The sequence below is a fragment of the Myzus persicae genome, unplaced genomic scaffold (genome assembly GCF_001856785.1).
Source record: "Myzus persicae strain clone G006 unplaced genomic scaffold, MPER_G0061.0, whole genome shotgun sequence".
Taxonomy (NCBI): domain Eukaryota; kingdom Metazoa; phylum Arthropoda; class Insecta; order Hemiptera; family Aphididae; genus Myzus; species Myzus persicae.
Genome location: NW_019100537.1, coordinates 147,345 through 174,644, shown reverse-complemented (window position 1 = coordinate 174,644; position 27,300 = coordinate 147,345). Strand labels below are relative to the sequence as shown.

The 27,300-nt window shown below is 29.2% G+C and overlaps 2 protein-coding genes across 2 annotated transcripts; both read left to right on the top strand.

Annotated features, from left to right (window-relative positions):
• Positions 1-642: 642 nt before the first annotated feature.
• Positions 643-7,080, top strand: LOC111031597. The gene is made up of 3 exons (XM_022311629.1): positions 643-900; positions 2,789-2,980; positions 6,475-7,080. The coding sequence occupies exons 1-3, from the start codon at positions 822-824 to the stop codon at positions 6,672-6,674; spliced, it is 471 nt and encodes a 156-aa protein (XP_022167321.1). The 5' UTR covers positions 643-821; the 3' UTR covers positions 6,675-7,080.
• A 1,020-nt stretch (positions 7,081-8,100) lies between these two features.
• Positions 8,101-16,013, top strand: LOC111031505. Its single transcript, XM_022311485.1, has 3 exons — positions 8,101-8,320; positions 13,647-13,910; positions 14,945-16,013. Exons 1-3 carry the CDS (start codon positions 8,269-8,271, stop codon positions 15,160-15,162), a joined length of 534 nt encoding a protein of 177 aa, XP_022167177.1. The 5' UTR covers positions 8,101-8,268; the 3' UTR covers positions 15,163-16,013.
• Positions 16,014-27,300: the final 11,287 nt, after the last annotated feature.

Below are 27,300 nucleotides of genomic sequence, written 5' to 3'. Positions count from 1 at the left end.
TAGAAGCTCAAACCTGTTTTATCTAAGAAATAACATTTTTACTGTCGAATTTTGGCAAAAGTTTTTTCTTTTAAGCAATTAAGCCTACCGTTGTAAAATCGCATTGCAAGATCACACTGTATACAGCGTAACACATTAATATTATAACCCTCAGAAAGCAGCGGCGCAACTTGTAGTTATAACTTATAGGCACACGTATAATATTATTATTATAGTATTTTTTATGGAATTAAGAAGATCAAATATAAGCCCACAAGTCCCCAACTGCGGCATGGTGGCGTGGCAGAGATTGGGGGGAGGAGGGGCACCCTAACCTCGAGGTCTATCCGGCGGCACAGGATTACACGCAGTCACACGGCACATAAAACGTGGACGAAACAACAACAACAACCGTAATAATAATAATAATAATAATAATAATAATAATAATATATTATAATAAAAATACGAGCGTGAAACGGTATGAAAATGATTAATAATAATAATAATAATAATAATAATAATATTATAATATCACGTAGCTCGCTCGCCAACCGAACGATTCTCGCGCGCCGGGACGAGTCGCGATCGCCGGGTGGGGTGGTGGCGGCGGCGGCGGCGGCGGCGGCGGCTGAGGCCAATTGGCCTAATTGGGCTTCCGGGAGAGTCGCAAATCGCGCCGGCCGACGTACGCACACGGTTCACAGCAACGCGTATTCCGACGCCGCCGGCCTTTGAGTGCGCCGCCCGCGATCCCAGATCACAATATCATACCCGCGGCGTAGACTCGGCGCTGCCCCGGGGCCCCAGCTGTGTTGCGCTCGACCGTCCCGACACGCACCATGTCCTGCACCGTCACGTCCGTCGCTTGCGCCGCGCTGGCGTTGATCGCCGTCTCCATCGTTTTCAACTCGCACACCGGTAAGCGTATGATGATATTATGATATTATGGTTATTACGTGTTTTACACACGATTTTAATAGTACACCGACGAGCACATCGGTATTTTTGGGGAGGACGGGACCGCACGCTCGGCGAACGGGACGGGACTCCACACGGCCGGGCATCAAGACTAAAAGTACCTAAAATACAAATATCGATTGTATTTTTTATTAGAATTTATAGTCAGAATATAATAGTATATACATTATACATATATAGTAATATCGAGAGTCGAAATATTCCCCGCGAAATTTTGAAGAATCCCGAATCGATAAATTCGGGGGAGACATGAGTCGTATACACTTGCAGCTCTGGAACACAAACATTTTAAGATTTTAAATACGGCATCGTTACTATAATAGCATATAACACAATACGATATACTTCTAGGTAGGTACCTATAAATTGTCTGCATATATTAATCAATTGTTTGACGTAATGCGGTGGTGTGAGAGGCGGGAGACTACAATTTTTAAATAAAAACTTACCAGGCCAAATGGGCAGTCTGTTGCACATTATGGATTATCCACAAAACACTATTTTATATCTTTTAAGAACGAATCGAAAATATTACTTCTTGTATACAAGCCTCACCGCCAGTACTGGGCCAAGTGCGTCTCTAATAAGTCTTGATTCGCACTACACTTTTCCTTTACCTTTAATTAATATTCTTGGTCTTATAGATGAAATGCACTGGGAAGTATAAAGATAAAATGGTATAAGATACTAATGAGAGCATATTTGTATGTATGGTAAAAGACAAAACTACTAATGTAGACCGCATACTACACTAATATTTATAGTTAGGTAGTACATAAAACCGCGGTAGACTGCAAATTTCGTATAGTATAATAGTATAGCTTTATTTAAGCTTTATTAATACCTATATATGCCATAATATTACCTCGTCTTGTTTTACTTCTTCCCACCTTTATTCCCATGTTGATGTCCGTAGGTCAATTTTCCGTGTTTCTATTGTTTATTATTACTTATAATTATAGGAGTAAAATAACTATTAGGTACGTACAGTTTTTTGTGTTTATAAAATTATAAAATATAAATGATCATGACACTTCTATGAATTTGGCTTATGTTAAATGACAAAAAACGATAAAAGAAATTCCCATACTCACATTTGTATAAATAATAAATATTTTTTATGGGTAAAAATTGTTTCCCATTATATACGGTCATGCGGTGTTATTACTTAAAGCCTTTTAAATATCTATCAAATATATTGTACCTACAATTCAAATGTATAAATATTAAAACAGACCAATTAAATAAATTGTCAGTTTATATTCAAAATTTGATACTTTTTAAATATTTATAAGTTATATAATTATATACAGAGTGCACTAACCATATTTCTTCGTTTTCCTATAAAACGAATGTACTAACTTTACGAGAAAAACAAAATACACATTGTCACGCCTTGTAATAAGATTAATTATTAATGCTGACTGTGAAATATATTAATATATAGTTATATATAGTTGTTTTCTCTAAGTTTACCACTATATTAGGTACATTAGTATTAAATTATTATTATTAAATATTCAGTACATTTGTGTACTTAATGAATTAATCTGAAAATAAAGTAAAAAGTATTTTTATAATTTTTATTAAATGATTAGGTATATTAAAATTAAATATAATAAACTAATAATAAATACATTTACACATTTTTTATAAAATGCCCATAGATATGAATAAATATGAATTAAATTACATATAGAATAAGTTATTTAATTTAAAAATCAGACAATTCAAAGAAGAAATAACTACAATCAGGTTTCGATGATAAAAATAAGATACTTAAACTATGTGTCTATGTCTAAGTGAATAATTGCATTTTTGTTTCTAGCGACAGCACAAACTGAGATACGGTGTTATGTGTGCAATAGTCATAATGACACGGATTGTGCTCAAGAAAAACTTCCAGATCATTTTAAAACGGAATGCTCAAAATTAAATATAGGTGTTCCAGAGGATAGTCGCAAAAATTATACCCTCTGCAGAAAGATCATACAAACAATCGAGCCGGAGGTCAACGGATGTAAGTATTAATTGAGACTACTAGATCGGACCTTATTTTATGAAGGGGATATATTATACTGTTTAAATTAAAATTAAAGTGACGATAGAAAAAGAACAAAACACAAAATTAAAAAGGATATTATTGTGAAATGAATACATAGGGTTAATCAATATTCCAAATGTGAAGAGTTATTGGTATAATTCTCAGTTGTACTCTGTACTAACTATTTATTTTGACATAATTATTGTTAAATGTGATACACCAATTTGAGTTTACTGTAATATAATATTATATTTTAATTAATTTCTACAGAATAGTATATTATTATATAACATAAAATTATAAACTCTATTTAGCTAAATGTTTTACAATAAATAATGGTAAGTAGGTAATAGTAGTATTTTTATATTTAAATGAACTATTTTATACTTTTCCCTTTCAATACCTAATGTTCAAAATTATTGACATAACATACATTTTTAAGGACATATGATTTTGAAATTAGATATTAAAACGCCTATTTGGTAATCTAATAATAAAATATTAACAGCTTGGAAGTTAGCCAATGACGTAAAACCAACACAAATAATGAATAGTTCATATATAACATTTTTACTGTAGAATCGTCTTAAAGATCGTTCTAAAACATCAAAATTTAAATTTAAAAAAACAATGGGCACTTAATAAAGTTGTTAATATGTTATTGAAGTGAATAGTTTTGTTTTTAATTTAAACCATGCATACTATTTCACAACGCTTTTCAAACGCTTTTAAATGTAAATACTGCATTACCAAAAAGTTAATAATATGAAAAATTGGAGATTAAATTCGATTTTGGTGGCTAGACCATTAGCATTACATTTATAAACATTTTCTTAAAATATTTAAGATCTTAACTTGTTGTGTTAAGTATAACAAATAAAGTTAGTAGTAAAGTTATTTTTTTTATAGTAGGTATTGTGGAATACAGCGATTTTTTTAAAGGTAAACATTTATTTTTTGAAATATTTAAACGTTTAAAAAAAAATATTTTGGACTGCAGGTACAAAATTATTAACTACTTATAAAATAAAATTGTCGAAAAAATTATAAAAACCATTTTTACTGTTATTAAAATAAAAAGTATTTACTGTTTATTATTGTGGCATTAATAGCCATAATTGATTAAGGCAGTTAAACGAAAACTAAGTTTTCTAATTTTTTTGAACCACACACCATTTTTAGTTATTGTATGTTCCTAAATGGCTAAATAAAATATTTTTTTGATTTTTATATTAAATATGTTAATACATTCATTGCACCGTTCAGAACCTAAAATTACATTTTGAATGAGTAGTCAATTAGTTATAACTTTTAACTTTTAATTAGGTATTTAAAGTTTAGATGAGTGGACTGGAGTGCAGTGATACCAATGTTTGTTTCACCTTGTTTATTGCATAAAAATAAAACTGAGGTAGGTAACAACACTACTTTTCCCCCCGAACACACTGTCGAATTAAAATTCAAGACAACGGAAAATGTCAATTACTTTTTTCAAATAGCTATAACTTGTTAATCATAGGCCCAGTATCAGTGTACCCTCGTGTATTTGTGGAGATGTGGAGTAACATAGAGCACAGGGGTACCCAGTGGTGTAACTGGTTAAAAAACTAAGAGTGAAAAATAATTTACTCTCCAAAATCAAAGGCATGGCCTAATTATATTAGATTTTAAACAAGTCTGTAATACCTACGGAAATAAGAACATTATCTTTAAATAATATTAAGTACATAAGATTTCATAAAAAAGGCTATAAATTGTTTGAAAAAAATAATGTGATAACAATCCTGTAATCATAATTCATGAAATAATATAATTGGGTTATTTTTGTAATCCACAAAAACCGATAACGTTCACAATACGTCAATACATATTATACAACATGAGAAACGTAAAATAAATGTTCTTCTTCTTATACTATAAAAAAAAATATTTTTAATTGTATGTTGAATGTATTGCATTCATTCTTTACTATAGAAGATTAAAGGATTGTAAACAGTTGGATTATTTGGTGATGACGTGGAAAAATACATCTTCCCCTCTACTAAAACTTTACAGGAGTGCTGCAAGTGCCCCTACAATTACTTCACTGGGGTACAGCTTAAAATATTGGTGTACCTCTACTCATTAAAATTGCAAACATTATCCATTTAGTATAACTATTTATTAAAAATAAATTAAGCTTATACATATTGAAATTTTCAGAAAAATATTTTTACTTTGGAATAAGAAATTTTGAAAATGTTTGCTGTCAATCATAAACGTAAATATTTCAAAAAGTGTTCACAATAAAAAAATTAGTCAATGATTTATTTCGTTTGAAAATTGTATTAAATACCTACCTAATAATTTTAAAAAAATATTTCCGAAAACATTAAAACTTTTAGAGAAAATAAACTTTTAGATATGAATCAATCGATTTATATAATCTTTCAAAAACTAGCTACCTACTTATTACTATTTGAACGATTTGTCACGTTTATAATTATAACTCCCATGTTTGTATTAGGCAGCATAGGTACACGCACTATTATCGTCTACCATTGTCGATTAATTACTTTTAAGTACAAATATTAAGTTAAGTAATTTGCCTTTATGAATCAGAATTAATCTGAGCCCTTAACTTACATGGTACATGTGTTAATATTAATCATCACGCCATTGAATAAATTAATAATATAGTATAGATTATAGGAAAGGTAGTTTATTTATCTGAGCTATGTGATTTTTTTTTATTAATATATAATTCCTAAGTTCAAATAATTTTTCGTTTATCGAAATTATACTTCTATCACAATAGTAAAATGCTTTTAAATAACTAGAAAAAAAATGAGAATAATTTATATTTTTGAAAAACATAAGAGTGTTAACAAGTAACAACACTCGTTTTGAATGAAATTAATTTTGAGTTATACTTAAATATTCAATAAGCCTATGATATTCAACACACTTGTCTGACGTTATTTAAATTATTAAAGAGGGAGTCTGAACTCTGAATTGAGTGCACTGACACTTCAACACACATTGTATTACGATCTGTTGTAGCACGTGGCTACTACATAAATATTAAATGGTAAAATGTATTATCGTGTATCCAAAAGTCAAAACTTTAAGCCTTCTTTTTTTAACCCTTTATGTCTTTATTATATATACATATTATTGATCATATTTAAACTTTAACAATAATATATTTAACATTAGTATCGTAATACTTAATTATTATTTATTTTATTACGTATGCGAATAGCGTAGATTTTATTTGTGGTAACAGTTTTTTTACCAGGTTGAAATGAAAGCTAATGATTTTCGAAATATAACTTGAATAACATTTTGAACAAAAATTATGTTTTTTTAATGTCATAATAGTATTCATTTTCAGAACGGGCTTTTACATGAAAAAATATCTTTAGTTATAATAATAATAGTTAGTTTATTATTTTGATAATACTTATCTATGGTTTTCTTTGTTACAGTGCCGTCAGATAGAAATCGGATCATTAGAACATGTGGCTGGGACGCTTCGAATTACAATAATAAATGTTACCATCGATCCGGATTTGGTGGCAAGCAGGACGTGTGCACTTGTATGACAGATTATTGTAACTCGGCGCAAAAGACATACATAGCTTTTGCCACCGTGGTGGCAGCAACGTTCGCTATCCTTATTTTGTAGAAATGAGGATATTACTCTCTGACACGAGATCAATATTTTTAATTTAAGCATGGATGCAAGTATTTTTAATAAAAGTTGAAAAGTATATAAATAAAAGAAGCATCTGGTACCTTCATGACAAAAAATAAACTTTGAAAATAAATAATACTGTTTTTATTAGTTGAAACTTTTGTAGTAGGTATACAATTATATGTTAACTAGGGTATCTCACTATTTTTCTATAATAAAGTATTTTATAAATGTATGTTTTCATAGTGTGCAGAGTATTATACTATATAGTCTATAATACAAGTTACAACGTTTAATACCTTTAGGTAACAATTATAATGCAATTAAGATGTACGACAGAAGAGCTGTACAACTGTCTAAATGTCTAATGTACATTATACATACTTACCATACTAAATATTGAAGTTTAAATTCTTATTTCAAACATCTTTAATTCCAGAGTGAAAATGTAAATGTTAAAATTTAAAACAATTGTGTATTATAGCGTAATTTATGTAGTATGTAGATACAACTTTCTAGATCTCTAGTGAAGATGTATGTTAAAAATAAGAGGTATAGGTATATTTTATTATAGTTGTATATTTATATACATATTACCTACCCAATTATATATTTTTAATGTTTTGCTTGATAACAATATAAGTATTATAATATACCTCATTGAGAAGTGTTTTAAATTTTAAAGTGATTGAATAATTTTAAAATAAAGTAATAAGCTAAAAACGTTTAACGTAAGTACATATATTAGCTCTAAAAAATAAAAACATCTATAGTTTGATTACATAAATTAATAATGCCATTAATATTAATAAATGTTTGTTATTTTTGAGATTCAAAAAAATGAATAATATCAGTGTACGTATATCAAATGTCCTTAGAGCCTAAAGAGCTTCATAAATCATAATAGTTGTACTTGTACCGACTTATGCAAATTCAGTGAGGATTCCAAAAGTTAAAAAAAATTGTTGTCTTCACAAAAAACGAGTGACGTGTTGTTTTTATATTTTAAAATGCAATTATACATCAAATTATATCTATGGGACATTCACGTTCACTGTAAAGAATATAATATAAGTAAACTAATTTGTCCCCATTATCGCGAATTAGTACTTCATATTATTTTGTATTTCATAATACGAATGACATAATATGAAGTCCGATATATAAATGAATATTTATTATTTATAATTATTATATTATACTACTTTGCAGTGTATTCATGTATTATAGACATTTTATAAAGTGAACTGTATAATGAATAATAACACCATCGAAATGTTTCGGAAGAGAGAAGTATGAAAAGAACAAAAAAAAAAAAACAATAACAAACAACCATGTTTGAAAACGCACGTTGGGCAAGCCCAAGGTCGGTTAGTGGTAGGTGTACGCAGAACAGTTTTTAGAGAGGTGCGTGAGACTGTGAGAGTCAGTTATAACCATTTTCAGTTTGCAGACACTTGTCCGTTCGTACCCACGACAACAACTATAATATCAGTGGTCAATTTAAACATTATTGTTTGTAACGTAGATATCTGAATAATTGAGTTTAAATAATATTTATCCAAAGAGAAAAAAAAATCACAATATGAAACTAACTGCATCGATATCGTTATGTTTAATCGCTCTGTTTGGATCGAGTGAGTATTATTTTATTTGTTCTTCCGTTCTTATTTTTAGTTAAGCTATTTTTTCTGTCATCCTCTGACCACCATTGTGATGGTGATGATTTGCAAATTCGCAAACAAGGACTTTATTTTTAAACTAGATAGGCAGGTTTCGTATCTACTCGCGTTGTAACCGGACGTCGATGTAATGTGCTGTGCTGTAGACTTTCTCCGAATCTAATATTACAACTACACAGCGGCAAGTATATACTGTACTCGGTACCTATTTATGTAACATACAGTACTTACATATACTACATCCACATCGTTAAGATAATCCATCTGCTTATTTATGAGTCTGTGTCCTGTGGGTTGTGACCAACAAATATTATATTATAATATGCACCTACGCATTTTTGTAAAAACCATTATATGTTCGTTATTGATATTACTGTTCTATATTATGATTCTATTACCTAACTGTGTCGGACAATAATATTGGTCATTGAACACAAATGGGGTGTTTAATCAATATAGGTATTGGGTGATCAGACAAACGATGGTATACCTACTTACTAATTAATAATAATAATAACCAGACGGGCTGAGTATTTGTATTTATTGTTTTTGTTTACTTATAATTTTTTTAAACTTTTAAATGCAAAAGTATAAAAATATTTTTATTTTTTGGTCAGTACAACTACTTGCCAAAATGAATCAAATTTATTTTTATTTCTTAAAAAAACATATGAACATTAATGTTTTTTTTTTTCAGTAAGATTATATTATGATACTATTTTATACTTAAAAAATATTTATTTCATTTTAAGAACTGTATAAATGCATATTTAAGATTTTTAAAGTAGTGTGTTGGAAATTTAAATGCATTTGAAACTGCATTCTTGAATGTTATATTTTAGTGCATTAAATTCATAGCTCTACTAATAAAACATCTGGTGTGCGGTGGCTGGTAGAAATTACACATACTTATACAATATAATAGTAAATATACAACATACGCGTAGTGTACTATAGCTATTACAGAACTTCAAACAAAATATTCCTAATATCCAAATGAAGACTTTAATGAGCACATTTTTATTCGTTTACCTACTTAAAAAAAAAAAATCATCAGTGAACCATGTCCCCCCTGGAAAGTGAATAAACCACTGACACTATTTTACTGTTGTATAGTACCCGTGACGACAAGGACTCGCCGAAGGTTATGAAAATCTCATTGCTAATTATTACATTAATAATAATGTTGTTATTGTTTGTTTCGTTAATTTTTACGGTATTATTGACGACAACCGGAAATTATGACAGAATTTTATTTTAAATTTTGTAAAAAATTTTATGAACTTAATATAGTTGATATGTGTTAAGTAATTCGACTAATGCGTAAAAAAATAATTTAAAATTGTTAAAATCAGCAAGCCCCATTATGAAACATTGAAACTTAATGCGGGACATTCAAACAGTATAGGTATATCTACACAAAAACTACTTGAAAGGCTTCGGTAAACTAGTCATTGTTAAAAAAGTGTTGTAGCTCCTCAACATGATAATATATTATGCCCATATATATGTCAATGTGAATGCCAAAAAAAATTATTTAAATTTATTAAACTGTTACTGTAAGGATCATTGTTTAATAAAAAACTGTAAACAGCATTAAATAATTTGAACTGTCCAATATAGATCAAATGTAATGTTGTATGCACATTGCACACACAATTTGTGTGACACAGACATAATATTGTAACACGATAATGATTATCGCGGATACACTATTATTGTAAAATGTAAAATTTGATTTAGCTTGTTTGTTCGAATGTAATTTATGTGTAGGTGCCATACTGCTTACTAATATGTATACTTATATTATTGTACCTGTCATACCTACATGTTTTTCCTTGAATCAAAAAAATTCTTAAAAATTTATAAATTGATACGATATCACCGAAAACTGTTGAAACGACCGTATTTAAAGTTATTACTATGCAACTGGCAGGTATGCCAATCATATCAAAAATGTTATCATGAATATATAATTATTGACGTCTTGTTTATCTTGGTTTTTTTTGCACAAACAATTTCAGCAACTTATCAATTATAGTCAATCGTTAGTAAGTAAGGTAATACTATTTTTTGTTCAAGTTATTGGTATCTACTAGTAATAAAAAGCTGAGTTATAGTATATTTCGCCCATATTATAATACTATATCATTAGACTATTAGGGGAACCTCTACTTCAAATTTTAAGTTAGTACGTTTTTTTAGTTTTTGAGATGTAGCGATGAGTGAGTGGTATTTGGCTTTTATATATATTATATTTAGAATATAGATTATATTATTAAAATAATGATTTTACAAAATTCCTGGATACGCCACTGGGTCGTGCTATAGTTGTGACGTCTTGTGCAGCGGAAGCTAAAATCGAGCTTTTTTTCGGAAACGGTGCATACTCATTTGAATATCGTTTCACTTTTACTATTTATACACTTTTAAATAATTTATATGATTATAATAATCAACATACAGTATATACATTTTATGGTAGTTTTAATGTTTATTTGTTTGACATTGGGGGTTAATAGTTGATATATTAGATATAATTCTATATATTATTCATTATTTTTGAGTGAATAATATTAAAATAGTTAAATTCCTAAATTGTTTTCGTTATTGTAACGAAACAAAAACAAAATTACTGCATGATGAATATTAATTAAGTTATGTCAACATTTAAAAAATGCAGAATAAATATCTATTGTGATATTTTTAGTAAATCAATATCTGTAAAGGTAGTGTCTATAATATATGTATAGGTAATTATTTTTTCAGCACTAGGTATATTATAAGGTTAGGTAAACCTAATAAAAAAAAATTTTAATTTTTAAAATTTAAATCTCGCGGCCAATATAGCTATAAACACATTGTTTGTTTTTATTGTTTTATAACGTGATGATAATGATTTATATTGAAATACAATATCGACGGAAAGCACATTATGTATGTCTTAATATATAAATACACACTATTAAAACGTAAAATCATTTTTCCATAAAATTGTTATTAGCAGAAAAAATAATACATAACATATTGAATACCAGTATTATTTGTAAAGAACCTGTTTACTCAACAGTACAATCAATTAATTTCAGAAGATTAATTATTACAATATTTTATGTATTTAAAACTATGAACCGTAAAGATCACACATACGTATAATAGACATAATATATTTTAGATCTCACCTTACAAATTTTAATTTACAATATCAACGCCGTATGGGTATATATATATATATATAGATAATATTATATTTTTAAATGCTTATTTAAAACTTTTTACTTGTTATTGTAATCATATTTAAAACTAGATTAATGATTGTCACGTAATGTTTATCGTTTATGATTAATAATATTATTAATTTATTATTGAATTAAAATATTTAATAGTTATCTATAGTTATTGTAGTCGATACAAATTCTAAAGGGCTGTTTCACATGGAAGCTTATCATATAATTTCATATCACATCATACGTGTAAAACTGATTGAATTACAATTAGCTTAGTAATTACTTACTTTAAATATTTATGATAAAATAATTAAATGTTAAACAAAAATTAGTTGATTTATACGAAAACATGATATCATAATTGATTTAATATATCATGGATACATTAAATTTTACTGACATTCGTAATAATACTGTAAAATAAACAATTTTGAAATTACAAGTTACCTTTAATAGATCATAATATAACTGTACTTAAAATCTCGAAAATACAATAAAATAATGTCAAACTTTAGAAATTGTTTCTAATGTAAAATCTTATGTAAAAATTAAAAAGTCCATTTAAATTTTAAAGTAATAGACTATTAGATAGCCAGGTAGGTATATTATTATACGCATATAAAGATTATCAAATATAAAAATCTTTATTATTGCGTGGGTTTGGTTAAAATGGTTAAGCACATTCACACGTGTATATATCTCATACTATATATGTAAACATTTGGTAGACCAGTAACCTTGAAATATAATAATTATGCATTTCTACATAGTATAATATATATATTATATATATAATGTTTCCAATGTTTGCAAAGTAAAAAATAATATTAGTCGCTAGTCATCATTACTTATTATTCGTTATAACAGCACTGCCATTATCACTCGATTATTAAAATAAATAATAAGAGTTTCACATCCGAAATCAACTCTATGCAATATAATGGAATAGGTAGAAAAAGAGATAGAATTCGGCTCGATATTTTTGGAAATTCTTTAGTGGAAACCGTAGGGTAAGTTTCTTGAAATTGGCACCAGCTTTAAAATTATTGATTATTAATGTATATGAATTATAGATAGTAGATACATTAAAAAAATATAAAAATGTATTTTATATCATTATTATATGTTAAGAAAATAGATTTATATTTTATATATAAGTCATACTCATCATAAATGTCTGTTATCTATATAAGACAACGGCGAATTGATGTCGTAATAATATATGTAATGTACACTTTTACGCAACTAGACACCTAAGTAAGGGGACAGACGTCAGGCAGTATGAGGGGAGGCTTATGTTGGGTCAAAGAAAATTAATATCTAAAAGAGAAATCAATACTTAAGTAGGTGATTTTCAAGTATTCGAGGGGACTCATTTTAGAGTGTAAGGATATTTATATATGTATATATTATGTAGGGTATGCGGGTAGATATATCAAGTATATTATCTGATATTTTTTAATGTAACTTTTATGTAAAATTATCAAAGTAAAAAATATAAACCACGTTTATGTTTATAGATCTTTCTACATGCACACATTCCATTAAATGGTTTATATTCTAAATGTGATGATTATTATTAAATAATAACATTATATATGTATGATGTACATTCCATGTATCTATACCTATAGAAACTATAGCATATACCTATACCATATTATGTATTATATTCTAAAAACCCAAAATATTTGTCAAAATCAGTGAGATATTTTTTTTAGTAAATGAACTACAGTCCTCATTCATATGGTATACACTTTGCTTCTAATGTATTATTATAGCTTTTAGTTATTACTTATTACTTAATTTTACATTTGTATTGAATAGCTTTTTACTAGCCTAAATGACAAAATATAAAACATTACAGAATATTATGTACAATCATAAAAACTGTGTCATTATCTGTAACTAATGTCAACTCCATACACGATTCTAACCAAAAATATGAGCAGAAACAAAATTTATATGTGACTTATTTTGTATTTATTATTATAACCTCGTACACATTTCAATTTTTCTTTCGTTTGATTGTACCTATATTGTTTGATTATCAGGCGCTGGTCTAAAATGCTACACCTGTGGATGGTGGAACAAAAATTGTGGTGATCCATTCTTGAAAGATGATAGTATTTTAGTTGAATGTAATACTAGAGCGATTAATGATTTCAACCATGAACTAGGAAACACCCTAAATACAGCCAGTAATGCTCTACAAAATTTCGCAAATCAGGTCGGTTTCAACATCAATCAAAACAACAATTTCAATTTGCCCACCATCAGTGAAGATTCAGTTGGATGCTCCAAAGTAGTGCTTACACGTATGTATCTTTGAATATTATATGATTATTAATTGTGTTTACTATAGGCTCGTCATTATGAAATATACACACAATTATTTCTAAAACTTTATTTCGTTTCAAAATATTTAGAATTTAGAAAAACAGTTTATTTTAAATTTTTCATATTTGGATAATTATGTCGTAAAAGTCGTTTCAATTAATTTAAATATTGTTTAAAATGACTCATTGGTAGAATGAGGCTCTCTGTAATTTATTTTAAGACAGTTGTGCATGGCTGATTATCACATAAAAAAATAAATATAAATATTATTGCATTCATTAAAATTTCAGAATACATTATATTATAAGTACAGTGTTGTTTGTTAACATTTTATACATGATTTGAATTCATAACAAGTTTTTTAAAACAATTTTATTTTTTTATTTTTATAATTTTTATTTTTAACTTATTTAAATACCAAACAGCATTAATTTCTAATTTCATTTTCTGGAGAAAAATATTTTTCTGAAAATGTAAACGTTTAAATACCTATCGGATTTCGAACTAGTAGTTAAATATTAATGACTTTAAATACCTACTTTAACTACCTATACCAATCGTTCGACTTTTTTATTTTTATGTAAGAACCGAAATTCTGAGAAAAACATTCTGCTTTGAAGTATGAAAAATGTGAGTTAGGTATTAAAAAAGTAAAAATATTACCATTATAATCTCAAAAAAAAATATTATAAAAAAAACGTTGTTTTATAATGGCATCAATTTACGGCCTTATGGGTATACACATTGACAATTCTATTAAAAAACGGTACATTACAGTATTTCAAAAATTAAAAATACATTGATTTATCAAAAAATATTTGTTCAACACAATATGTAAGCTGCGGCGTAGATACTATTATTATAGTAATATGTGTTTATAAATAAATCGTATAGTCCTGTAATACATGTATAACTAACAAATTGTCAACATCAATCTAATGTAACATATTTCTGTTTCCGGTACAAACTGCACACACGTCACGCATAATATACGTATTATTTTGTAATATAGATGGAGAAGATATTGTACGAGTGGCTCGAGGATGCGTTTATCACAAAGCAGACTTGTGCAAGGGAATGCAAAGACTCGACGACGAGCTGAAAACCCTCAAATACTGTGGTTCTTGCGACGACGACGGATGTAACGGTTCTAGGTCGTTGAAGTCTTCAGCAGCGGCGATAAGTCTGACCACGATGGTCACGTGTCTGTTCTACAGTCTACATCATTAATATCGGAATAGAAACCCGAACGCAATACTGTTTTCACAAAAGTTGAAAAGTGTACCTGAAACTATGTTCTGTTATTGTTCCAAACTGTTAGCTTATTCAACCAAATAATATTATATATTGTAATGCATGCGTACGCGAGGAAATGTTTTCTTTAATTTTTACGCGTCGCATTATTGTTTTAAAGAATATGTTTACATATATTATTGAAACGTAACACATATAATTATTGAGTGTTTTGGTTTTCTACATAACCTGTGGGTAAATTATTTATATTGGTACAGGATTTCATTGTTTCTCAATTGTTTCTACACTCAATATGAAATAATATTATATTGTATTAAAAATAGTTACATAAGTATAACTGTATAAGTAGTAATGTAGTATACGTTATACTGTATAACACTGTATACCTACTTGTCGAATTCGCTAATGTGTGTAAGCGGTTACCGACGAAATTACGATTATATAAAACTATTACTGCACAAACTCAATTGTTTAGTCCATTTATTAATGTTAATCAAATATAAAGTGATAAGTAAGAATATTAAGTATTATGGTGAATGTTAATATTTTGAATTCATAAGTCATAACAGTTATATTTAACGAGGTTTCATGTACAACTTTTTCAAAAAATTATCAAATCCCCGAGAAAAGGTTCGGGGGTGTCTGATCATTATTTATACCCTTCCACAACGGTAGGACGATTATACATTTTACTGATCTTTGCTGATTTTTATGTACTTACCAAAATTTAAATTATACCAGAACAATTTTATACCGGAAAAGAATATGTAAAATCAACTGCTATTACATTTTTGGATCTGTTCAAATAAAAGTTAACTCCATCGAAATTATTTTTTTTTTAAATTTAATTTTAGGTTAAAATTAAAATGTCACGCATTTCCATTCGACTTAACCCCACAATTAATACAATCCATTCATGTTATGACTTATGGCTATCGACTACCATTTTTATTGCTTCAAGTATGTTTGACTTGTTGATTATTATCATCATGATAGTTTGATTGTACCTTTTACCTAAAATACATATAGGTAGGTACTGTACTGTGGAGTTTCAATAAAATTGGCAACCAACAGGTTAAAAGAATTAACGATGGTCATAAATGAAACCCTAATATTGACTACTTGAAAATCAGCGAATATTCCTTATAAATGCATATTTGAGTATACTATAAACAAATTGAGAGCATATATAGGCACAAGTTTGGAAAATATTGATATTAAATATAAAATAACACACTATAAAAATCTGCGTAAAAACTTATAAAAACTCTTAGTTTGTAAGAAAAAAAATTGAAGGAGAGTTGCGAGAGATTATTCATACAACTATTTTTATCTACACACTGTCCGCCTTAGTGAAAACTTACAAGCATATACTTTTAGTTTAAGAATTAGGTTTAGTTGAATGAAAATGTAATTCAGAATTTATCGAATGTAACTTCACACAGCTTTTATAAATTATATTAAATTTACACAAATTAAGACAGATTGATGCATAGGTGATCTAAATACGGAACCAAATAGCTAAAACATTGTAGTTTAATTGTGTTAAATCTCAAATAGTCAAACGTGTTGTAGATATTCCAATCCAATACCACTATTCCAACTGAGTAACGGCTACTGCATCAAAAATGTGTTTTGTAATTTTTTCTATACCTACCTTCTACAGACCATGATTAACTACCTAACTTAAAGTCTGTTAATCGTGCTACGGAATACGATTATAATAATAATTCATAGGTATGGTCGAACGTGTAGACGAGTGAAGGCCTGCAACAAAAAAAGACGACTTTGTTTTCATCGCTAGATAGCGCTACTGTTTACGATTTTTGGTTCGTATATAATTTTTAAATATCGAGGTCACATGCCAACCTTGTAGGTTCGCGTGTTTTTCGTCTTATTGTCTTATTAACAACCACTATTTACGGTAGGGTGGCCACGCCCGAATATTTCGAACGTCTTAGGAATCGAAAATAACAGACGTACCGTTTTTGAAATGATAATATTCCAGAACATATTCGTCTGAAGCATAGAGTAATACTACTAGTAATATTACTCTGTGGTGTGAAATATCTGTCCTAATACTTACATACGGGGCTACCGAGAGGGAGAAAGGGAGTATTCCCACCCGGGCTTGACATTTTTAAGAGGGCTCGGAAATGTAGGAATACTCAATATTTTTAAAACCAAAAAAACAATTAAAAATACGAATTCGATGAACACAGCGGAACAAATAACCTCCTAACAGTTAACTGGTTAAGTTAATTATAGGTAGTCAAAAATAGTGAGGCCCCCAATACCCAAGGTATTACCCCCAAGCCCGGGTTTCACCCTCCTTGGCCCTTCTCTTATAATACAAACCTATAAAATACAATAGTGCAATACACTAAAATTAAACCCAACACTTGAATTACATAATTCTAAGCGTATTATTGCACTTTTACAATGATATATGCATAAATACATACATGTGTTTACTGCTTTTATTTTTAGTTTGTCATCACTTTTGGAGCAGTAAAAATGCTTCATTCTTGACGTGAAACCTCGATCCTTCAACTTTGAAGATAGTTCTTAGTAGACAATAGCATATATTTGGTATTTTGGGATGTTAAAAGTACTTCCGGTACTATCTAAAATTGGGAAAAACCAATTAGGGAAAACGCAATACTGGCTTTCGATAGAATTGATTTTGTTCTTACTTCTTGTTGTAAACAAGGAATGAATAGCCGCAGCCTACGTGAAATGTTCATATTTAAATTTACAACTATTTTTAAAATATTTAAATTACTTTTACGTTATCCCATGAACTCATTTACACCATTCTGCGTTATATAAAATAGTATATTATAATAAATACCAATATTAATATAAACCGTTTTATCATTTACTCAGTAAAAATTACTAGATAACTTTATTCTACAATACAATTCAAATATTAATCATACATGTATTTGCAGTTTGCAGTGGCTAGAATGGTACCTAGATACTATTCTATTATAATATGAATAATGACGTATACATTAATTATATTTGTTATGTTGCGGGCAAAGTATAAATTCCGGAACTGTGTGTGCACAATGTCACAATGCCAACATTTAGTACGTCATACAGACAAAGCAATGCATGGAAATATATTTGCTGGGTGAGTAGTGCACAACAAGATTACATTTCAAAGGGAAAAGTAGAACATGATTACAACCACGGGGTGGACTGAGTTTGCGCATAAATGCCGTATTTGCGCCTATACGCAAAAATCTCGATTGCGCTTAAAATACGTTAAAATACTTGTTTGTGCCCATTACGTGACAAATCAATAAATTTGGCAACAACGTTTTCGGTTTTCGTTTCGGTCTTTCATTTTTACATCCACAAGAAGTATCAGATTGCTTTTTGGAACTAATGTCTGAAATTCCAGCAGAAAAAAAAATACAATCATTTGCTGATTATTTAGTTGAAAATTTCGTCTATTTCCTCCTGAATTATGGGCAAAAGGTTGTAATAATCTAACACAGACAACAAACGCATGTGAATCATTTCATAAACATTTTATTTCATATTTTTTTAACGCTCATCCATCAATCATAAAATCTGTGGAAGTTCTAATAGAATTTCAAACAGATACATATTTAAAAATAAATCTTGCTAAAACAACAATAAAACAAATAAAAAATAAAGCAGCTATAAAAAAACACCAGGTTATCAACGAATTAAGAGATACATCGACATCAACAATTAACTTCATAAAAAATATAAGTATCAAAGTCGAAGTAACGCGAACAATTTAAATTTCATTTCATTAAAAATATAATAGGTGCCTACATAAGAAATAACAACGACGCAACAGAACAGTGAAGAAAAATTTAAATTTAAATTTATTAAAAATATAATAGGTACCATAAAAAATAATAGCTACACAACAGAACAGTAAAGACAAATTTTTAACCATACCAGAATAATTCAATACATTTTATTCTGTCAGTTCGAAGTCTGAAAAAAGTGGAACGAGAAATTTAAGTTTTACTGCAATGTTGCCAAATTTATATATTTGTAACCTAACTAGGCGCAAACAAGTATTTAACGTATTTTAATTTTATTAATCGCAATCGAGGTTTTTGCATATAGGCGCATACACGGTATTTAGGCGCAAACACGGCCCTCCCCGGGGCGGATACATTATACCATAGTATACCTACTGCTATACCATATACAATTCTATTGCATCTGTTGGTGGTTGCAACTAGGTATACATAATATTATGTGCTCACCTAAATTGCTCATGAAATTCCAAGGATAAATCAAAATAAGCTAAGATTGTGGTTTTAGGTACAAAGACAAAAGAAGCAAAACATACCTTTAGGCTTTCCCGTATTTTCGAATTTTTTTTTTGATTACTTTATTTTCGTAAGTCTTGTGGTTTAGGTACTGCGTAAAAACTTTGTTTAATTTGTACCTTATCTATTATTATTTAGTAATTAGTAACACCGTAGACATAACAGTAACACCTACTATTATAATAATATATAAGAGCTTTATTATGCGTAAACTCAGATTCGGCTGGTACATATGGGTGGTTATTGGTTACGTACTCCTATACTACTATTGGAGATCAATATTTTTATTTCGCCCTTATGAAAAATGAATTGTGCGTCGAAGCATATTTACTTTTGTTGATTTTGCAAGTAGGTATTTTAGAATTTTTTATAATATCAGGCCCGCATAATTATTATAATACAAAATATGTACACAATTAGGTTATTTTTAAAGTTACACCTATGGTTATTAGTTATTATGAAGCGCTATATACTTACAACTATTAAAAAATAGGTACTAACTATTTTAAATTTTTTTAAATTGTTCTCGCGTATCGTAAGATCATGTACTGTTTAGCTTTTTATAGTTTATTTACAATTATCTTGTTTATTGCTGCAGTTGAATTCAGACCGAACACGTGATACTGTGGTCAATAGCGGAAGGACAATGCATAAATTAATGTGACTGTGGTCAAGGACTTTAAAACCATGTCTGCGTAACATCTGAAAACTATATAAAAAAACAGACTACCGACGGAAAAATCATTCTATGAGAGAAACAATGTAGTAATTGTGTGGTTTTTTTATTTAATTGTTCTATTGGCTAATGGTTTTAAATAAATAGTTGTAATAAGCAGGTATGTATAAAGTTAAGTCGTTGTAGACTTGTCATTATCTCTAATTTGTGAAACCTTATGGATTAATACCCAATTTTTTAGAGAATGCATTTAAATCATATATTGAAGCATTAATAATTTTGTATAGTTTTAGTACTTATGTTTTTATAGCATAATGGTGGTCAAATGAGTTATGATTTAATATTATTCATTGAGTGAAACCTTTAAATACTGGACACTCTGTTACTGAAATTCTGTCCGCTATTCAGAGGTGTCCACTATTCAAAAGTTTCGGTTTTTAGAAAGTTTGTAGTTAGTGCCCAAAAAGACGTTCTCTATTTAAAGGTGCCCGATAGGAGACGTTTCACTGTAATGTAATATACATAGAAATACCTTTATGTGCATGGGTTTGCAATGGTTAGGTATTTCTTTTATTTATAAATTTATCAGACTGAGTATTTTTATGGTTGAGGATTAAACTATTAAAGAGTGCTAAAATTATCCAATAAGGACGTACCACGGTAAATAATAGATGTACAGTTTTATTAAATTGATATATTTTTTTTATTTTATTGTTATTTTCCATTAACTGTTAAGCTAAGAAATAAGAATTATGATGCTGCTTTTAAATAAAATCAAATAATTTTGATACATAATTTCTAAATTCTAATAGTCAAAAACTCGCAACACGTTCATTTTAAAAATAACGATTTCATATTTTTGTATATTTTTTCGTCAAAACAAATAAACTTAAAATATTCTGTCAGTTGTTTTTAAACCATGTTTTGTTATTTTATCAAATTTTAGATCTTTTAGGATGTTTATTCATTTTTTTGTACCTGCACAATTCTTTAATAACTATGCAAATATAAAGAAATCCCCATTAAAAAAAAATACGACAAAATCTGTTTTAATAACCATTATATAGGTATTCTTAAATCATTAACTAAGATGCAAGCACAACAAAGATCGAATGATTTTTTTTCTTACAAAAATCACAACTCACGTCCGGTGTTCGGAAAACTAGACTCCTGCTGGAGATGTGTGAAAACGTGACAGTAATAAAAAAAAAAAAATATATGTATTTGTCATGGATCACCAGTCACATCTTAGTCATCACGTCCGACAACCAAACAGGACAAGGAGAAGAAAAAGCAATTGAAACAATGAACCAATCAAGGAACCATATACCACCAGCATGTCTCTTTTAGGCTTATTTTAAATAAGTTAAAACTTTTTGAATAACAATAATGCTTTTTCAGCTATATATCCAATATAGGTATCCACTATCCGGTATACAGCTATGGCCATAATATAGGTAATAGCCAATAGGTATGCATATAAATCATTAGGTTTATATTATATGAGTATATGTTTGAGAACGTTTAGAAATCATTCAATGGACAATATTGAAATCTGAAGTTAACACACTTAATGTGTTTAATTCTTATATCGTTTAAGCATTTTCTAAATAAGTAAGTATATATGGTTATACGTATAGCGCATATGGCGCCTAGACAGGTTAACAAGTAGGTACCTACTGCAACTGCATGTGCTCTCGAGGGGGGTGGTTGTAATTTACTGGTGTCACAGGGAAGTTTATACATTTATAATATAAATTATTTAGTCTATAATAATTAATTTCCGTGAACTACTTACTACAGTGATTAATAAATTTGTATAATTTAGTAGATTTGTTTATAACTGTGGAGTAGTTACAGCAAGAATATTTGTTTTAAATATCAAAAAATGGGTTGTAATTTTGTTAAATCTTGCTTTTGCTCTCAAATGCATTAATAACCTAAGCTACAATGAATGTATATTTTATACATGTACACTGAATGTCTGTACAACATGTATACATAAGTTAATAACCGACTTATTCAGAAACTATCTTCCCGAGATGCTATTATACATTTATACTCAACCACAAGGGTTGACATGGATCAACAATAAGCTAATACATACATCAGTTGGATTTATGGTTGTTAGACAATTAATTAGTTTGTGGTGGGACTGGAAATAATACCAATAATAAGTATAAAAGTAGTTATCATATACTATTTTAATCTTACATTTTGAAATCCTGATTATAATAAAAACATTTGATTGTTTTATTTTTTTCATTATGAGCGAGATACTAGTACTTAACACGATAATCAGACCACATTTTAAACGTTTAACAATTACAGATTAAAATATTGCCAACTCATTAGTTTCATCTCCTATAAATACGACTAATGATCACTCGTCGATGATTTGGAATTTCTGGCTGTATTCTGGTACACTAACCATAGTAACCGTAAACTGCGGTGTACAAACATTTTGTTTCCTTCGATGATGTAAACACCCGTTAATTTGCATGTTTTGTTCACTCGTATAGACGAATACTAAATAATATATATACACTCTCTCGGCGTAATTAAAAGTATGCTAATAGAAATTAAATGGGTTTTATCATTCGAAAGACGCACCTCTAGGATCCGGTATAGCTTATTCACGATTGGGTTCAATTGGGCAGGGTCAATAGTTATTAAGGTTATGTATATATAATATCTATCTATAAAATATGTACATATATATATATATATATATATACATACACCTATATAATAGCCCGTATCCCCGTTATAACACAATCGTATCTATTCTGCGCGTTGACAACAAGACGTGTTGCTCACACGAATTATTTTATTCTTACGATACAATAATAATTATTATTATTGCGGTGTAAATCTAAACTATCGCTGGCCGGAGATAATCACCGTACATGTGAAGTTGATGGAACTCTCTATTAACCCCTCCCGCGTGTACCTATACATTATCCATATATAGGGGTAGCCGTAGCCAGCTGGGTATGTCTCCGTTTCTATCACGAATTACGATATTATAAGCATTAAGCAACGTGGCTCCATTCGGTCCGTTCAGTAATAATTTCTAAAATAACGAGGAGAAAACACGAAAGGCTGCGTGGTTTTTTTATCTCTTCATATTATTTAGGTTTATGGGTTGAAAACAATTGCACCTATTACTCTTAACATAAATAATGATTTATTCTGTTTACATTGTGTTTATATTTTATAGATCTCCCAACGATGATATAGATACCTACTTGTATCAATGATTCAGAATCAAACTTATCTCGAATGAGTGAGAAAAATGCATACTTTGTCTGTGGAGATATTAATATTGGTATTGTGAAAAACTCTAAAATAAGTAATGATTATCTAAATACCATGGCTTTTAATAGATTCTTACCATGAATTAATAATCATACTAGGATCACTAGACACTAACTATTCTCTAACTTGTGTTGACCACATTTTCGTTAAAAAACATTCATACGAATAATATTTTGCTCCGTGTAGGTAGGTATTTAAATATAAAGATGCGATATAACAGAGTATTACCCAATAGCTATAATAGTCCAAATTTTAGATTCTGAGCGGAGTGATGAATGTATTGATTTTACAATGATGTGAGTTTTTTATACATTTTTTTTTTGTGTCCGTCATCACGGTTTGAGGCAGTGCAAATGATTCGATTTTCTTCAACGGCCACTTTTCTGACAGGAAAGTAAATCTGGTTGGTACATTCTGAGGGTCAAAATTTGAAATTCCCAATAGCATTCAAGAGCGACCGGAAAAAAAACAAAAAATTGAGGAAAATGAGAATTTTTAAGCAAAACCAATTTTCATTTTGACTTTTGACCTCAGATACATGAAAATTTCACTGAATGTTTGTGTTGGCATTTTCTATACACCACAAGCTTTTCAAAATTGTTTGACTCGTGTTGAACTATTTATAAGGACATGCAATTTTCGATTATTAATAGTTTTTTTTCAAACTACGTTCGATAAAAAAATTGTTCGCTTTGTCGAAAATCTTGAAAAAGGTTCCTTATAAGTAAGTTGTTATTATAGTGGAAATTAAAAAATAATTGAGCATAAATCCACAATAATTTTTTATGAGAGTTTGAATTTAGAATTTTGACAAAATTCGTAAAAATCACTCAAATTAGCAAATTAATTTGAGTAAGAAATGCATATACATTTTTCTTTTCATATCTTAAAATTTAAACATTTTAATACAAGATTTCTTAAAAGTTTGTCTACCTTTATCAATATTCTACCAGAAACTCAAATTAAAATTTTATGAGCGTTTTAAGTTGAAATTTTCATAACATTCATCAAATTAACAATTTTTAGTTTTTTTCTATAAATATCAATTAAATTTTATTTGCTGGGTCAGAAAGCGTGAAATTTTAATACAAGGCTTCTGATATATTGTTACAATATCAGTTGAAAAATATTGAAAATACATAGGCCCCTTTTTTGTTTGATAATCACTTGTTCAAATTAAAAATTGAAAAATGATTTTATTATATATTTATTTATTTATTATAATAATAAACGGGACAGGCCCTTGACATGTTGATACAACATTGATAATAAATATTTTGATACAAAAAAGAATTGCTTAGAAGTGATGGTTAGGTTATATATATCTGCTAATAGCATCATACGCAATTATATAAATAATTTGTCACACAGAACGGGACATGGAAAGCAATGCAAATTAGCACCGCGGGAATATTAAAATTTATCCTCGTTTATATATCTAGAGCATCAATTTCCCCAGTCAAGAGTTTCGATTAGAAAACTAGGTTAGCGTTTGTTCTAATTTCCCTAGAACTGGTGTATAATCGTGTGGTAGGCAGTCGATATAAACGTAGCAAAAGATGCATATTTCAAGAATTTTTGCTGAATACGTTCAATTTGGCAAGTAACGTAAAGTCTGAGGGCCCCAAATCACAACAACGTATTTCAGGCGAGAACGAACAAAAGCACAATAAGGAGCTTTTAAAGAACTACACATATATTGAACTCAGATAAAATTCTCTTGATGAAACCAAGTATTTTCAAAATGAGCACGTGATTTTGTCAACATGGACATTTTATTTAGAGTGCGATAAAATGTGATACCTAGGTCAACAATATTGCTATCAGAAAAATTTAATCTGATACCATCAATTAAATAACCATGCCGAATAGGACTATAAGAACGCTTGAATGACATACAATGACACTTAGGAATACAGAGCTCCAAGCCAAGATGTCAAGACCAAGTTTTCGGGGTATTCAGTTCACTCTGGAGCAGATTTTGTACTTAAAAATGTATTGAATGATCAACTTTTAAAGCTGAGGTTTGAACATTTAAAACAAGGTTCCACGTAAGCAGTTAATTCTGTAACCAAACAATCTAAAAATAAACATAAGCATTGCCTTTTTAATAATTATTTCAAGTTCAAATTTAGACGAGATCACATAATATCACTAAGTATATAATGATTTTAGTTATTTTTTTGTATAATTCGGTTCCAAGACAGCCCAATTTTACATAAGTATATGTAATACTAACTAAATAACCTGGCTTCCCTCCATGTGCAGTTTTTTGTATTACCTACGCATAACTTTTTATTTTATCAGTTTTTACATTGCCGGTTATTTTTAGATATATCGACTGACCCTAGGGGTTGCCCGTGTATTGTAAAAACCAGAATATGGAAAAAAATGAGTATATTTTAGTATTTCGGCGACAAATTGTATAGCAAATGCACCGATCAAGGTGCATATAAAAATATAATTTTCTATCAATATTTTCCATTATTACCCCGTTACCCATTTTCACCATTATAATCTCTGTAGGAATTGCATTTTTGAAAAATCCTTTCTTAGTGAGTGCCTACATCACAAAATTAAATTACTATCCAAATTGTATATTCATAGATTCAGCGGTTGCGAATCAGTCAGGACTCAGGACAAGTCATTTTATACATAGAGATTTTTCCAGCATCAATGATAATTTAAGAAAAATTGTACGAATAATATTAATTTAACTTACCGGCTATCGTATTAATAATAAATTAATAAGTAATAATAACAATATAAACATGTAAATCTAATTTAACATCCTAGACTGACATACCGTCTCCGCTCAGATTTATTTTTCGTATAATATACAATTGTATAATACCATTGAATTCAAATTTAATATCATCCATTACGACGCCCTTCTAGACACCTATAAATGTACAGCCGAGCGACATCCACTTACCCGCTATTTTTGAAATTATATGTTATATTATGGATAGCATCTTCTCCAATCTCCATGATTTTGTTTTCATATCGTGTTATGTACAAGTAAGGCAGGTCGATATGTAGGTACTCGGAGTATATAGTTGTACATTGTACTTTGTTGTTTTTTTTTTAAAGAGTATAAATACATATTATTTCCACGAGGAAATCGGATGGTTATGAACACGAATTCGACACGTCACTCTACGTGGTGGCTCAGGGTATAATTATTTATAGTCGCCGTCTGTGGTCTGTCCGCTACTCCTCATTAAACAGGTATATACCGTGTTCACTGTAAACAAACCTGTAGCTGTATATTACACGCAAATATATAGCCTACAACATATTGTACAAGTATGTATCCAGTGCACGTATTATAGGCCTATGCCCTATAGGTACAGATCGGCGGCATCGTTGGATAGTTAAGACTGCAGTGTCGCGTGTACCGCGGCAGTGCGGCAATGGCACTTAAGTCTAAGACGTGGTCAGAGAGATCGGTGTCGTCCAACACAATAAATAATAATTGTATATAGGACGCACACGTGTTGAATAACGGGCTTCGCTGGAACACTATTGCAGTGCAGCGAAAAAACACAATTGAGCCATAATGCTGTATACATGGGCAGTATATAATATAGTATAACGTAGTACCTATACAATATCGTGTACATATATATGTAGTGTAAATGTGTAATGCATAATACGGTGCGTACAATATTATTAATATATATATATATATATATATAGAGGACGACAAAGGGGGGCGTCGAGCAACAATGTGGTACTAAAATAGTAGTGGTGGGGGTAGGGGAGCAAGAGAGCTTTCCACCGTAC

Bases quoted from the DNA above. Each gene is read 5' to 3' on its own strand.
- LOC111031597 (XM_022311629.1), top strand. From the start codon at position 822: ATGTCCTGCACCGTCACGTCCGTCGCTTGCGCCGCGCTGGCGTTGATC. The intron at 901-2,788 runs GTAAGCGTATGA...TTTTGTTTCTAG, and splicing joins CGTTTTCAACTCGCACACCG to CGACAGCACAAACTGAGATA. The intron at 2,981-6,474 runs GTAAGTATTAAT...TCTTTGTTACAG, and splicing joins CGAGCCGGAGGTCAACGGAT to TGCCGTCAGATAGAAATCGG.
- LOC111031505 (XM_022311485.1), top strand. From the start codon at position 8,269: ATGAAACTAACTGCATCGATATCGTTATGTTTAATCGCTCTGTTTGGA. The intron at 8,321-13,646 runs GTGAGTATTATT...TTTGATTATCAG, and splicing joins AATCGCTCTGTTTGGATCGA to GCGCTGGTCTAAAATGCTAC. The intron at 13,911-14,944 runs GTATGTATCTTT...TTTGTAATATAG, and splicing joins CTCCAAAGTAGTGCTTACAC to ATGGAGAAGATATTGTACGA.